Genomic DNA, 14,476 nt, shown 5'->3' with positions numbered 1-14,476 from the left:
GCTCAAGATCAGCAACCACACTATCTGGGTTATCTAGGACATCTAGATTTTTCTGGTACAGACTTACGAACTTAATCCGTATTGGAAGGCAGTTCTCAGGTCGAAAAGTTCTTAAGTCGAATCTGCATTTCCCATAGGAATGCATTGAAAACCTTTTAATCCGTATCTGCTCTTTTCGTCCATAGAAACTAATGGGAAGCTGCTATTCCGCCTTCTGCCACTAGAGGGGGATATTTTTCTTTTTTCCTTTTAACCTAAGATGACTTAGCTTTAAAAAAAAGGAAAAAAAAAGAGTTCGTAGCTCGAATCTAAGTTCGTAAGTCGAGTCCATATATTCCTATGAGAGCGGTTTGTAAGTCGAAACGTTCGTAAGTCGAGCTGTTCGTAAGTCGAGCCCCCACTTATAATTCCTCTGTGCATTCCTGTCACCTCTTCTTGATGTCCTCTGCTTCTGTGAGGCCCCTGCCATTTCTGTCCTTTATCATGTCCATCTCCAATTTTCTTGAACAGATCTCTGGTTTTTCCGTTTCTATTATATTCCTCTATATCTTTGCACCGTTCATTTAAGAAGGCCCTCTTGTCTCTCCTGCTATTTTTTGGAAGTCTGCATTCCATTTTCAGTAACTTCAGCTATCTCCTTTGCATTTTGTTTCCCTTCTCTTCTCTGCTGTTTGAAAGGCCTCGTTGGACAACCACTTTGCTTTCTTGCATTTCCTTTTCTTTGGGATGTTTTTTGTTGCTGCCTCCTGTACAATGTTACGAGCCTCCATCCATAGTTCTTCAGGCACTCTGTCCACCAAGTCTAGTTCCTTAAATCTATTCTTCATTTCCACTGTGTATTCATAGGGGATTTGGTTTAGATTATACCTGACTAGCCCAGTGTTTTTTCTATTTTCTTCAGTTTAAGCTTAAATTTCGCTATAAGAAGCTGATGATCAGAGCCACAATCAACTCCAGGTCTTGTTTTTGCTGACTGTATAGAGCTTCTCCGTCTTTGGCTGCAGAGCACGTAATCAATCTGATTTCGGTATTGCCCATCTGGTGATGTCCATGTGTAGAGTCACCTCTTAAGGTGTTGGAAAAGAGTGTTTGTGATGACCAGCTTGTTCTCTTGACAAAACTCTATTAGCCTTTGCCCTGCTTCATTTTGAACTCCAAGAGCAAACCTACCTGTTGTTCCTTTTATCTCTTGACTCCCTACTTTAGCATTCCAGTCCCCTATAATGACAAGAACATCTTTCTTTGGTGTTAGTTCTAGAAGGTGTTGTAAGTCTTCATAGAATTGGTCAATTTCAGCCTCTTCAGCATTGCTGGTTGGTGCATAAACGTGGATTACTGTGATGTTGAAAGGTCTGCCTTGGATTCGTACTGAAATCATTCTGTCATTTTTGAGGCTGTATCCTAATACAGTGGTGCCTTGCTAGATGATGATAATCCATTCCACTGAAATCGCTGTTTAGCGAAATTATTGTCTAACGAAAAGCATTTCCCCATTGGAATGCACTGAAACCTGTTTAATGTGTTCCAATGGGGAAGAATTGTCGTCTAGTGAAGATCGGCCATAGGAAAGCTGCTTTGTGAACCGCTGATCAGCTGTTTAAATCGCTGTCTTGTCAAAATAGTTGTCTAGCGAAAATCGGTTTGCGAAGCAGGGACCAAACATTGTCCAGTGAAATTCCCCCATAGGAATCACTGTTTTGCGAATCACTATAGCAATTGCAAAAAGCCAATGTCTAGCGAAAAAACTGTCATGCGGGGTAACTGTCTAGCGAGGCACCACTGTATAGCTTTTACGACGCTTTTGTTGACTATAAGGGCTACTCCATTTCTTCTATGGGATTCTTGCCCACAATAGTAGATATGATAATCGTCTGAATTCAATTTGCCCATTCCTGTCCGTTTTAGTTCACTGACACCCAGGATTTCAAAGTTTATTCTTGCCACCTCCTGTTTGACCACATCCAGCTTACCAAGGTTCATAGATCTTACATTCCAGGTTCCTATGCAGTATTTTTCTTTGCACCATTGGACTTTCCCTTTCATGTCCCTGCACGTCCGCAGCTGAGCATCCTTTTGGCTTTGGCCCAACCACTTCATTAGCTCTGGAGCTACTTGTACTTGTCCTCCGCTCTTCCTCAGTAGCATGTTGGATGCTTTCCGACCTGAGGGGCTCATTTTCCAGCGTCATACCTTTTATCCTTTTGTTTCTGCTCATGGAGTTTTCTTGGCAAAGATACTGGAGTGGCTTGCCAGTTCCTGCTCCAGGTGGATTGCCTTTAGTCGGAACTCCACACTATGACCTGTCCTTCTTGGGTGTCAATGCACGACATAGCCCATAGCTTCTCTGAATTATTCAAGCCCCTTTGCCACGAAAAGTCAGCAATCCGTGAAGGGGTGAGAACTACTAGCCTAACTCAATGCATTGATATTAACTTTTCACATTCTAAATGTATTGGGGCCAAGCTATCTGAATAAAAACCAACTGCCATACAACGTTTATTATCTTCCTCTTAAGACTCTGTAGCATATCCCACCACCAGGAGATTTGGTGAGAACACGGCGGGGCTTTTTCTCTGGCAGTGCTTCTACTTGGGAATTTAGTCCCACTGGGCATTAGTGTAGCTCTGACTTTGAAGCAGGCAATATGTGCTTTTTAACTATTATGTGGAGGTTTCATTCACAAAATATGTCATCCTCTTAAAGAATTGAATAAATACATGGTAAGAATTTTTCTCTGCCATTTATAAAATAATGTTATATGCATGATTTTTATGCTTCCTATTATTAAAGAGACACAAAAAAGAACAAATAGAGAAACCTGGAGAATTCAAATAGAGATTTATGTCAGAAAAAAGTCCATTAACCTTTATATTAGCATGAAAAACTTCAACTTTAAAACTGTATGTGGGTGATATGCTACACCAACTGAACTAAAACAAAAAGTAAGGAATCACTGTGAGTGTACTTGCCTTTTAAATTTTGTAATAAAGAGCAGCGTGGCCTTATATAAATAATTTGTTTCATTTATGTGAGAACTTGCATGGGTGGAAATAGCAAAGTCATACAATAAGGACAAATCTTTTACTAAATGCCAAGTTTTATACCATCTTATGTGCCCATTGCATCAGACACCTACTTATTTCTGTGCATAACTCTAAGATTCTGGATGTTCTTTGCACAAGGGAAACATTATAGAGAAAGTCCAGCATTTCTCTCTGATTTATTTATTTCTTCCTGAAATTTCATTTTGAACATGAAAGGAAACCCTCCAGGCCCCATTTCATCTACAGATATACAGGTTATAAGGTTAAGATAAGAGACTACTTTTATTTTTGTCATCATATTTGACCTTCTTTGAATATAACATTTCTGGTTTAATAAATTGTAGTTTAAACAGTTTATTAAGTTAGAAACTAGCCTTTGATTCACAAGCTTCCCCTCCTTCCCTAAATAAAGAAGAGCTTTACTAAAAGAGCAACTGTGATATCATTAAAACATTCTTCTATTCTCTCTAGGACTCAATGTCAAAATCAACAGCTGGAATGCAAAGCACAGGCACAGGGACTTCAATAACACAGGGATCAATGGTATTTATACACACCAAACTGCATGCTGGACTGCAGCCATCATTAACAATAGACAATGAGTGATCAGGAGCCAGAGATATTTAAGAGTTGTTGGTTGCTGACAAAATTCTGGATCACTCCAACAGAAGAATTTAGGTTTTATATATTAGAACTACTGATCAACTGAAATGCTAATACTTTTGCTAATGGAATATTTTGTTTGTTGTACACATGCTCATTTCAGACAAAGCAACCTTAGGGGTATCAGTTTATGAAACTACTAACTGGGAGAAACATGTTGAGATATCCCATATATATTAGGAGGGACATGATTGCTGGTGAGCCGCTTACACAAACATTGGTGGTAGAATTATATTTCAGCATATCAGATATGTAAGAGGAAAGACAGATCACCAAAACACCAAATATTATAAATAAAGGTACTATAAAATTCTTCAGAGATTACTCACAGATGCCAGGCCCATTATCCTTGGGAATGTGAGGGATGAACATCCATCAGGACTTTGCCCAAATGTTGTATATGGAGTTTGAAACCAAGCCTTCTCATTAGCCCAAACCACATCACAGAGAGGTAATATAGATGCTCCAAGTCCAATGGCTGGGCCATTTACTGCCACAATGATGGGCTTCTTAAACTGAATGAAAGTATTTACAAAATTCCTAAAATAAAATAAATAAGTAGTGTAATGACAATTCATATTTTAATACAAAAACACCTGAGCCATATGATCTCAAAATTATTTATAGTTATTATCAACGAAGACTTGACTACATTTTCCTGAAATCTTGTTAAGCAAAACCATAAGTTCCTACCAATGATCTCCTTTCTTGCAACATTGTGCAATATTGTTCCAGCCAGAAGCCGATTAATCAAAAGTCAGAACCCCTTACAAAACTGTTAAGTAACAAAGCAAAGTACACGAATAGTCAAAATCAATCTAACAAGCTTGCTATTTGTTCCACACTGGCCAAAAAGCTGTTTCCAAATAAAGCAATGAACACTAACTGCCAGAAGCAACTGACACAACAACATGATGTTACTTTTACTTTCAACAGCCTACGTCTAAAAGCAGGAAATATGGAGTTATGGCTATGTTTTAGACAACAAATCCATAATTACTTATCATTGGGTGATGCTAACTGGGGTGTCTGGGAGCTGATGTAAAATATATGGAAGGGAAAGCATTTCTCACCCTTGTTGACTGTGTCTATGGCACACAGGTATGCCATCATCCAGTAAAACTAGTCTTTAATTTTTAAGAAATTGTTTTACTTTCTCTTATACTTGACTTCCCATTGCATACTTTGTTAAAACAAAAAACAAAAAACAAAACCAAGCACATAGCAATTAACTTCAGAATCTGGAGTTATTATATGTTAACACAATTGAAAAAGACCCAGATTTTCCTCAATAGAGTAAAACACTATTACAGTCTTAAAAGTTCTAATGGAAGACATGGCCACCGTGTGCTTGGTAAACACTCTGAGAATGGTCACCAAGCAAAATGGGAGGACATGGAATTGATAGGTGATTGATCCCAAGGTGAAGTGGAAGAACTAGCAGTTGTATTGGTGAATGGAAATACACAGTAGCAATCGAGATCGAACTTGCAATAAGATTCTATTAATTCACCCTTTGAGCAGGAATCCACAGCATGGGCATCCACAGCAGTTTTGATGTCAAGATACTCTGGCTTATGGAAATTCATGTCTGGTTTTGGAGGAAGTGGAGGACTAAGAGTTGAGATACAGTGGTGCCCTGCTTGACCATGATAATGCGTTCCGTTCAAATTGCGGTTAAGTGAAATCATCATCAAGCGAAAGTTAAAAAACCGTTGAAATGCACTGAAAACCAGTCAATGTGTTCCAATGGGGGAAATACCTCATCGTAAAGCGAAGATTGCCCACAGAGAACTGCCGATCAGCTGTTCTAATTCCCTGTAATGTGAAGCTTCCATCCTGAAAACTGCCATTTTGTGAAGGGAGGGAAGCCATTTTACAAAGGGAAGCCATTTTGCGGAGCCGGAAAAATAATTGTTAAGCGAACAAATGGTTCGTGAAGCAGGCTCCTAATCGACGTCAAGCAAAAAGACCCCATCGGAGCCATTGTTTTGCGATTGCAAAAAAACATCGTAAAGCGATTTCGACATCATGCGGGGTAAGCGTCAAGCGGGGCACCACTGTACATGGCTGATGGAATGGGAGAACCTGATGATTTTGAGGTTGTATGCTGGTTCCCATCAGAGATACCCAACTAGCTAGGAAAGTTGGGTTTTGCTTATCTCTCTTACGCTTTTTCCTCTTATGAGTTAGTAAGCGGGATTAAATCTGCTTTTGGGTACAGTGATGTGGGGTGCTGTTGTTTGGCTCTGGAGCCAAGAGTGATACATAAGACATCAACATGGAAGGTTACATTGCTGGAGAATGGGTGTTCAACTGGTCAGCTGAGGGTGGTGTTGGCCTAGAGCAGTGGTTCTTAACCTGGGCCATTTCGTTTTTCAGGGGGGCGATGGAACAAAAAGTGGCAATGTGGGGGTGAAGGAACAGAAGGGGCGATAGGCAGGCCATTGAGGAAGTTATCATCGCCCCCCTCCCCGTGGTGGCGCCGGATCCAGAGCAGCTGGTGCTGGCAGCAGATGTGGTGCCGCTGGCGCCATTGAGGAAGTTATCATTGCCCCCCTCCCTGCCGCTGCTGTGCCACCACAAGGGAGCGATGATAACTTCCTCAATGGCTCAAGGGGCCATTTCTTTCAAAAAGGTTAAGAACCACTGGCCTAGAGCACTCAAATGGTGGCTGAAGTATTTAGTGCCCAGCTACTTTCTCTGTAGCCTGCAAGTCCTTTCCCAAGATGAGGCCTCTCTATTGTGAACTTCAACAGGTTCTGTTGTAGGCAGACAGTTGTTTGTGGGATCTTTTTTCTGCACTGAGTGATTTTCTTACAGGAAGTCTGACACTGTAATTTAAGATGCTGGAACTGGGAGATGACCTGGAGTTGAATAGCCAGCAGTCGAAGCTAAAGCCATGTACAGAGCAGAGATAAGTTATTAATTTGAAGGAAGAGATAGATGGAATAGTCAAAGTTGAAGTAGACATTGTTACTGAAAGGTTTGATCAAACTAGGTTTAGGTTGATCAAAGATGATGACAAAGTAGCAGACAAAAAGGAACTCAGGCTCAGTTGGGAGCCCCATGTATTTATCTCAGTTTTTAAAATGAGTGCATGTGCTGGCCGATGGATTATTTCTTCTTTATCTCTGTTAGAAACTCAAGAGTAGCGGTTTGCCACTAGATGGGTGGGAGAAAAATGTAATAAATAAATAAAACCTCTGATCTTGCTGTGCATGTGTGCAGGACAAACCCCTATGTGGGCTGCAGCTGGTTTTTTTCTATACTGAATATAGTTGTCGTGATTAAAGAATGTGGTTTGATACCTTAAGCCTGTAGATCAGCTATGGTTTTTACAAGACAAAAGTTCTAAATTTCTCCACCATGATAAACAAAGGGTGGGGTTAAGTGGGGAACTTAAATACATAGCCTTTCATTGAGGTCTTCATGTTATATAATTTGAATACCATATAACATATTATTTATCATTGTAAAATAACATATTCCATACTCCATTTTTTTCAAACTTTTCCCCAAAAACCCACAGAAATGGCTTTGGAAAAAACCAGGAAAAGAAACTGTTTTTCCTCCCCAATTTTTCCAAGTTTACTGCAGGCCTTCCCATCTCTATATAGAACACATGAAACCCAGACTAAATACAGCAAGTCATCATTTGTTGTTATATGTAAATATAGCTGATGAAAGATGAAAATCAACCTCTTAAAAACGAAGTTATATTTAAAAAAATCATAAGACTGTTGGTGGCAGGGAGGGAAATCAAGGTATCCAGGCACACTGTAATGCACCTTATCATTTTAAAATATTCAGTCTATACATCTTGCGTATTGGCAATCTTACTTTCTATAGAGATGAAACTTAAAGAAAGTTGAAAGTTTTAGTGTTTTATCAAGATTCTCCTGAATAAAATAAAACATTAAAATATACAATATATCCATACTTTAAAAATTTGAATGTTTTCCAAAATTGATAATGTTTCTCAGTTTTTACATGGAGAATCTTGTAGCACATTTATGTTGATATATATTGTAATTTAATATCAATTTTCTGGCTGTGTAAAAATATTCATGCTCACATTATGAACAGAATGCCAATCTGTTCATCATCACTTTTTTGCATTCAGGATGTGGGTTTTGAGTTCATGTCTCAATAAGTACAATTAATAAAAAGAACTATACAAACCTAATAGCATCTGCCATCTTAGTACTTTCCCTTTTTCTATCATCGGTCAGGCGTCGAATAAAATAAATGAAGTCAAGTCCACAGCAGAACACACTGCCAACTGCACTAAGGAGTACAAGTTTACTGTCATCAGCTGCTGCAGTGTTCAGTGCACTTTGGACTTCTTTCATTACCTGGAAATAAGATACATTAAGTACATGAATATAGGATGCAGAATACTGCTTCTGAAGATTTCACATTCACACAGCATTTCTGTGGTCTGAACAGCAGGTGGCATAGGCAACCTGGCCAGCAAAATCTAAATTTAGGACAAAGTTCATTTCAAAGTTCCCCTTTTTCATACCAGGAAGGAGACTATAACAATGAGATAAACTGCAAATATGAAAGAATAAAGCTTTCTGAACATTAACAGCATAAAACTGTACACATCTACTCAGAAGTGAGTTCCACTGAGTTTAATGGGTCTAACTTCTAGATAAGTGTATATAGGATTAGAGTCTAGGAAAAACTTAAAATTCACTTCCAAGTAAAGCATAAAATCTTAATTCTTAGCAAATTGGATAGCTTAGAAATCAATGAAATGGAAAAGCACTATTCAAAACATAAAATGAAAAGACGCAACGTTTTTTTTAAAGTAATTTGATCTTTCAAACCAGACATTAGATTCCTTGCCTTTTGTGTTTAAGCATACTGTACTACATTTTCTTTTTCTATTAACTGTTAACCTATTCATTATTCTTCACTTCCCCCTATTGTTTAGGGCTTGATCCATGACAATATATGAGTGCCACCTATAAGTCTTTATTCAAATCCTTCCCAAAGGCATTCTTCCCACAATGTTTTTGATTCAAACTCTGTCCTCAGCACTGACTCTATCCAAGTTTAAGCATGCATTATTGCATTTGTTCATATTAATTTCCCTGCTACAATGATCTTCTTCTTACCTACTGCTGTTTTCCCCATCTACGAATTTAGACTGGAAGTTTTGGTTACCACAGTGTAAAATCTCTCTTTTCTGTTTTTGAACCTCTCAAATTGCTTTTCACACATGTAATGCATGTAAATAATACCATAGCCACTCTTCCCAAAACCCAGAAGTAACTGAATGCCTCTAACCTCTGGATTTAATGAATTGTTCTCCGATGATTTTGTTGATAATAAAATGTGTGTGAAGCCATCTTGTTTCCTGACAACAATGTCTCTGTACCGATAAGCACTTTCTGTTTGCCTCACACTGAATCGTAGCCTTTTATCGAAAGGCTGGTCCCTCCTTTCATCAATAAATCTTCGTTTGCTGGCTGTTACTCCTGTTACTGATGTCTGTATGTTGGTTCCATTTGTTGCCAATGCTTCTATAAAAGTAGATGTACCTGTAAAAATTTCCAAATTTGATATCAGCTTTATTAGTTCAGCATGTAAAATTCCAATTACCATGGAAAACATGCCAATTCCTAACTACTACAGCAACCACAAGAGTTACATTTTTATGCCAAAGCAAAAATCTGGAAACATAAAATATGTGAAATGAAGTTGTTGGAGGCCATCTAGATCTAAGAGAGGAGGAATCAAATGCTGAACCTCAGGAGGGGAAAAGAAACATAAAAATTTGTTGGTAATTTTAAGGTGTTTAAACTATAGCAACAACAAGTGAAATGGAAAAAAGCAGGAGATAAACATGACTGAGTTTCTTCTTCTTCTTCTATTGGTGAATGGGTATTATCATGGCCACTAAGAAGATGTACGTTTAGTATATTCACTGCTAAATCTTTCTGTGACAAGATAACTTTATACAGTATAGCCTTTCCTTGCCAACCTTTAACAAGATATAAACAGTAAGTGAATTTTAATCACTTTAACTGTGATTTTAATGAAAATACAAATTTGTCACTGGAGATTGAAAAATGTTTGCAATCTAGTATCATTTATATTTTATACCTATAACTTGTTGAACTATTTCGCTACATAAATTATAGAATAGTTCTTCAGAAAGGCCTGTGATCCAGTAACCACACTTCAAAATTAAATCATCTTAGTTCTTTATATTACAAAATACTGTACTTAATATTAACTTGATATTTAACTTAATATTTAACATTATCTATTGCTGATATGTTTAACACTGTATTTAACATTAATTATTGTGGATATGAAACATCTATTATTTTGCCTTTTTTTTCTTGGGACACTATACTGAGAAAAAGTTTTGTGTAGCTCAGAAGTTCATATTCAGCCTTTTGAACATTAGTTTCTTCAAAGCAAGGATGGTCTGATGCAAATTAAAACAGTTCAAATCACTGATTTAAATTACAGTAACCAGAAAAACCTTTGACTTAAACCACTGACTAAAATAAAATTTAAAGCTCCCGAACAACATTCCCTCGAATTTTCTGGAGTGCTGGGTGGAGGCTCTGCCCTCTGCACACAGGATTCTGGGTGCGACTGGAAGCAAATGGGTGGAAACATCAGCTCGGCTGTACACACCCACATGCCTAAGGTAACATTGCTCCCTAACATTTCTTCAAACAATGGTACACATCAAATCACTAAATAAATTCATTTTAAAATTCAGTAGAGCTGTTTATAATACCAAGGAGATATTTTCTGACAGATCCTCATAATTTTCTTCAGTAATGTTTTCATGTTTGTTTCTGGATTTCCCTGTACTGCTTACAATTGACATATTATCCCTTCCTGCATCTAAGCCCTGCATCTCCTTATAGTATATGTACATATAATGCACATATTCTTTTTTACCCAGTGAAATAATTGCTTCCAAATATTTCCAGATATGGTTGTCCCTCCCACCCAGAAGAAACAATAAACTCTCAACAAAATACAGGAATCCTTCCACTTCCCTTTTCTATGTTGCCTCTCTGACTTAACTATATGTTCTGCTTTACATGGCCGAGCTCCATTCACATGTGCACCATTTCATTAATGTTATGTCATGTAGCTTCAGCATGCAGTGAAAAAATGTTGAAAGTACAGAACCTGAAGCAAGAACTGCTAACCACTATTCAGTGATGGCCCAGTTAGAACGAATTTTGCACAATGAAAAACTTAAGGAACACTGCTGTTTGATTCTAAGTACATAAATGACAGTGTGCATGACACCAAGCCATTAATTCATTTACATACAATTGTAAGTATAGGTGGTGATAAGACATGGTTCTGCATCTGATCCTGCAGGAATATACAAAATACCAGAATGATATCAGTTAAGGATTCTATGATCATTCTGAACAAGTATTGAAACTAGCTAGCCTCTAGGACATTGGTTCCCAGCCTTGAGTAACCCCAGTATTCTTGGATTGAAATTCCCAGAAATCCCAGCCAGCACAGCTGGTAGCGATGGCTTTCAGAAATTGCAGTCCAAGAACATCTGAGTTACCCAAGGTTGGAAACCAATGCTCTAGGACTGGGGTACCCAACCCCCAGTCTGTGGCCCGTGCCGGTCCATGGGCTTGCTGGAACTGGGCTGCGGAGACAGATCTTCGCCCCCCTGCCCAGTGGGCGTGTCACACTCACAGGGGGCATGTCGTGCACATGCAGGGGGGTGTCACGCTCATGCTGGAGCCATGTTACACTCACAGGGGGCATGTCACGCTCGCACAGGAGCCTGCCCCCCCAACCAGTACCAAAAAGGTTGGGGACTTCTGCTCTAGGATAGCTCTCCAATAAATTTTATAGTTATTACATACAGTACTCAAAGTTCATAGATAGGAGGATCATCCAAAAGAATGGAAACTGTGAATGCTATTAATAGAAACAATCAGTACCATTTAGTATGATTCATGTTTTTCACATCAGAATTTATTGAAGGTAAGAGAATTGTCTAAGAGGAATTAACTAGAAAATGTTTTATACATAATTCAAAAACTTTAATTAAAAGACAGTGAAAATAAGTTCAATTTGTAAGAAAGGTTATACATGTATATATTTCCAATTTGTACACATATCCAATTAGCAAAATTAATGGAATTAAATATGTATTTACTAAAAATGTCAACAGTGATTCCTATTCAATGTTTCTCTATTTTTAAATGTTTTATAACAAAATGTTTGATAACATTATACTGAAAACAGGGCCAGGGAGGAAATATTTTTCAACTTGAGAACAAGATAGAAATCAAAAATCATTTGATTTGCCTGTCTGCTAAAGGAATTACAGAGAAAAGAAAGCAATGCATTCAGGAGATATATGCATGATATATAGCAGTAATTGTAGCATCACATATTAAATACACTTGCCCCCAATCCTGTGAAAATTTCTTGTAAAGTAATCCCACAATGAATGCAAATCTTCATACAGTATAAAGGAGATCAAGATACATAGGTCTACATTAAATTATTCCCATAAAAATCTTTTGCCTAATCCAAGAGACATAACACTGGGGTTTTTTTTTTGCTCCTGCACTTTGAAACCTTCTTTAATGCCAAAAATTACATCCCAAGGGTCTTCCCAACCTCTGAAGCAGATTCTTGGGGTGTCTGGAGGACTGCTATGAGGAAAGGAGGATAGTGCTACCTTTAGATTGGATTTTGTTCTTGCTGGATCAGACCAAATGCATAAGTATTCTAGTACTTCAATGTCCTTCAATGATGGCTAGCCTCCACAAGGCTCACAAAGAGGTCATGAAGGCAAGAACCTAGCCCTGTTGTATAACTCTCAGCATCTAATGCTCAGATTCTTACTTCCTTTTAAAGATGCATGGTTCTGTTTATGTATTGTGGCAACAGCTATTGATACTTATAAATCATATGTGCTGCATGTTTTCCCCCCTAATACCATTTGACAAGTTTTCTTTCCCTGCCTCATTACTAAACTATCATACATGGAAAGTAGTACTGTACAGTAGTAGGCATCCTTCAGTCTCAAGAGACTATGGTAACATGCTCTGAATAGAGTGCTGCAGAGTTGTTTAGGCCCAGAAGGACTAGTACATTTTCATTACCACAGATTGTTTTCAATAAAAGGTTTTTCCTCAAAACTCTGCACTTTTAATTTAGTGGGACAAATAAAGCAAAAATAGCCTATACTTACTGGTCTACAGTTTTATTGTATTTCTATGAAGCTATTAAAACAGGGAACAGAGTGTAGTAATACCCTAAGTATTAAAAACAAACGAAAAACCTCATGTCCAATTTTCTTTACACAATCTAAATGGAGACTTGACATATGTATTGCATTATCAAATGTTTATAAACAATGAGCAGACAGTCCTAATGCTTTTCTCTGCTTTTATACAGCAATTACGTATTGCCATCAATTTTAATTTCATCAAACCAAAAAAGATCTCAGTTCTCATGGAACAGACCTCTGATCCAATACTTCTATTTCAGTAAGAACTAGCTATATGTTAGCCCAGTGGTTCTTAACCTTTGTTACTTGGATGTTTTTGAACTGCAACTCCCAGAAACCCCAGCCAGCACAGTTGGTGGTGAAGGCTTCTGGGAGTTGTAGTCCAAAACTCCTGAGTAACCCAAGGTTAAGAACCAGTGTGTTAGCCAATTGCTTATGAAATAAAGCAATAAAATATTACTACCTATGGTGTAATGATGACTTATCAAAATCTGTCAGTGGAGAAAACATTTTGACTGATTTTTAAATGTCAAAGAATGTGCCAGTGACTCCCATATAACTTGCTTAAAAAGTAAACATGATTGGGGCTGGTCTGTTAAAAGTATATGTCTTCCAAACGCACTTGTTATCTTGTGAAGAGAACTTGGAAAATTACTCTTAAAATAAGCGGCTGATGTCCAACTTCCATCCAACTTTCAAAAAGCCATTAACCTAAATTGTCCACAATGACCACAAGGTACTGTTTGGGGTTCAGGAGCTATTAGGACAAGCTCAGTCAATCCTATCAACAGGGATGTGCCATTAGTCCCAACAAGCATTAGGCAAAACATCCTCTTCCAACAGGCAGGTAGGCTGAAGCCCAACCTATCTTAGGCCATGAAGCCTTCCAGCTTGGTGTTTTGGCAGGTGAACAAAATTTAGGCATGGGTCTGGCAGGTTCAATTCTGATTTTGACTCTGAAACTTGACATGTCAATGATGAGGCAAGTAAAAAGTTTGGATCTGGAAGCAGTAAGATAACACTGTTTGACGTTTCTTCTGTGACAATTGTCAATATTGCAACAGTCTGCTTTTTGGACAATATCAATTTGGAGGTTTGCTTGGTTGCTTTGGAGGGGACCTCAATATCAATTGTGAACTGACAGATAAATGTGGTGATAAGGACCTAGCTTTTTTTTTTTTTTTTTTTTTTTTTTTTTTTTTTTTTTTTTTTTTTTTGGTATCATAATGTTGTCTACTAGCTGAACAAGATCATGGCCTCAACTGGTTTCTTGAATGATAGTGTCTTTGTTCAGATGTCTGTAGTATCATGATTTAGAGTGTGGCCCATCTCTATAAGATACTGGAGATGGCCAACCCATAAATTTATGTAAATAAGGTGGTGAACAGAAGAAGGGTGTAAAGTATGGATTTACATAATATTGTAAATTAATTAAGGGTGATCTGGAATGGCTATGATCTTTGTGTTGTGGAGGCCATTGGTGTGATACTGATGTTAATTG

The 14,476-nt window shown here is 37.9% G+C and overlaps 1 protein-coding gene across 1 annotated transcript in view; it reads right to left on the bottom strand.

Moving 5' to 3' along the window:
• CDYL (chromodomain Y like) overlaps positions 1-14,476 on the bottom strand; it is a 192,505-nt gene that overhangs the window by 25,393 nt on the left and 152,636 nt on the right. Inside the window, exons 3-5 of the mRNA XM_020789833.3 lie at positions 9,009-9,262; positions 7,893-8,065; positions 4,037-4,247 (exon numbers count right to left, since the gene is read on the bottom strand). Coding sequence (XP_020645492.1) covers positions 4,037-4,247; positions 7,893-8,065; positions 9,009-9,262 — 638 coding nt within the window. The remainder of the gene's footprint in view (positions 1-4,036; positions 4,248-7,892; positions 8,066-9,008; positions 9,263-14,476) is intronic.

This window comes from Pogona vitticeps, chromosome 4, assembly GCF_051106095.1.
Source record: "Pogona vitticeps strain Pit_001003342236 chromosome 4, PviZW2.1, whole genome shotgun sequence".
Classification (NCBI taxonomy): Eukaryota; Metazoa; Chordata; class Lepidosauria; order Squamata; family Agamidae; genus Pogona; species Pogona vitticeps.
Note: the sequence above shows the minus strand (reverse complement) of the source record. Positions and strands in the feature narration are given on the sequence as shown.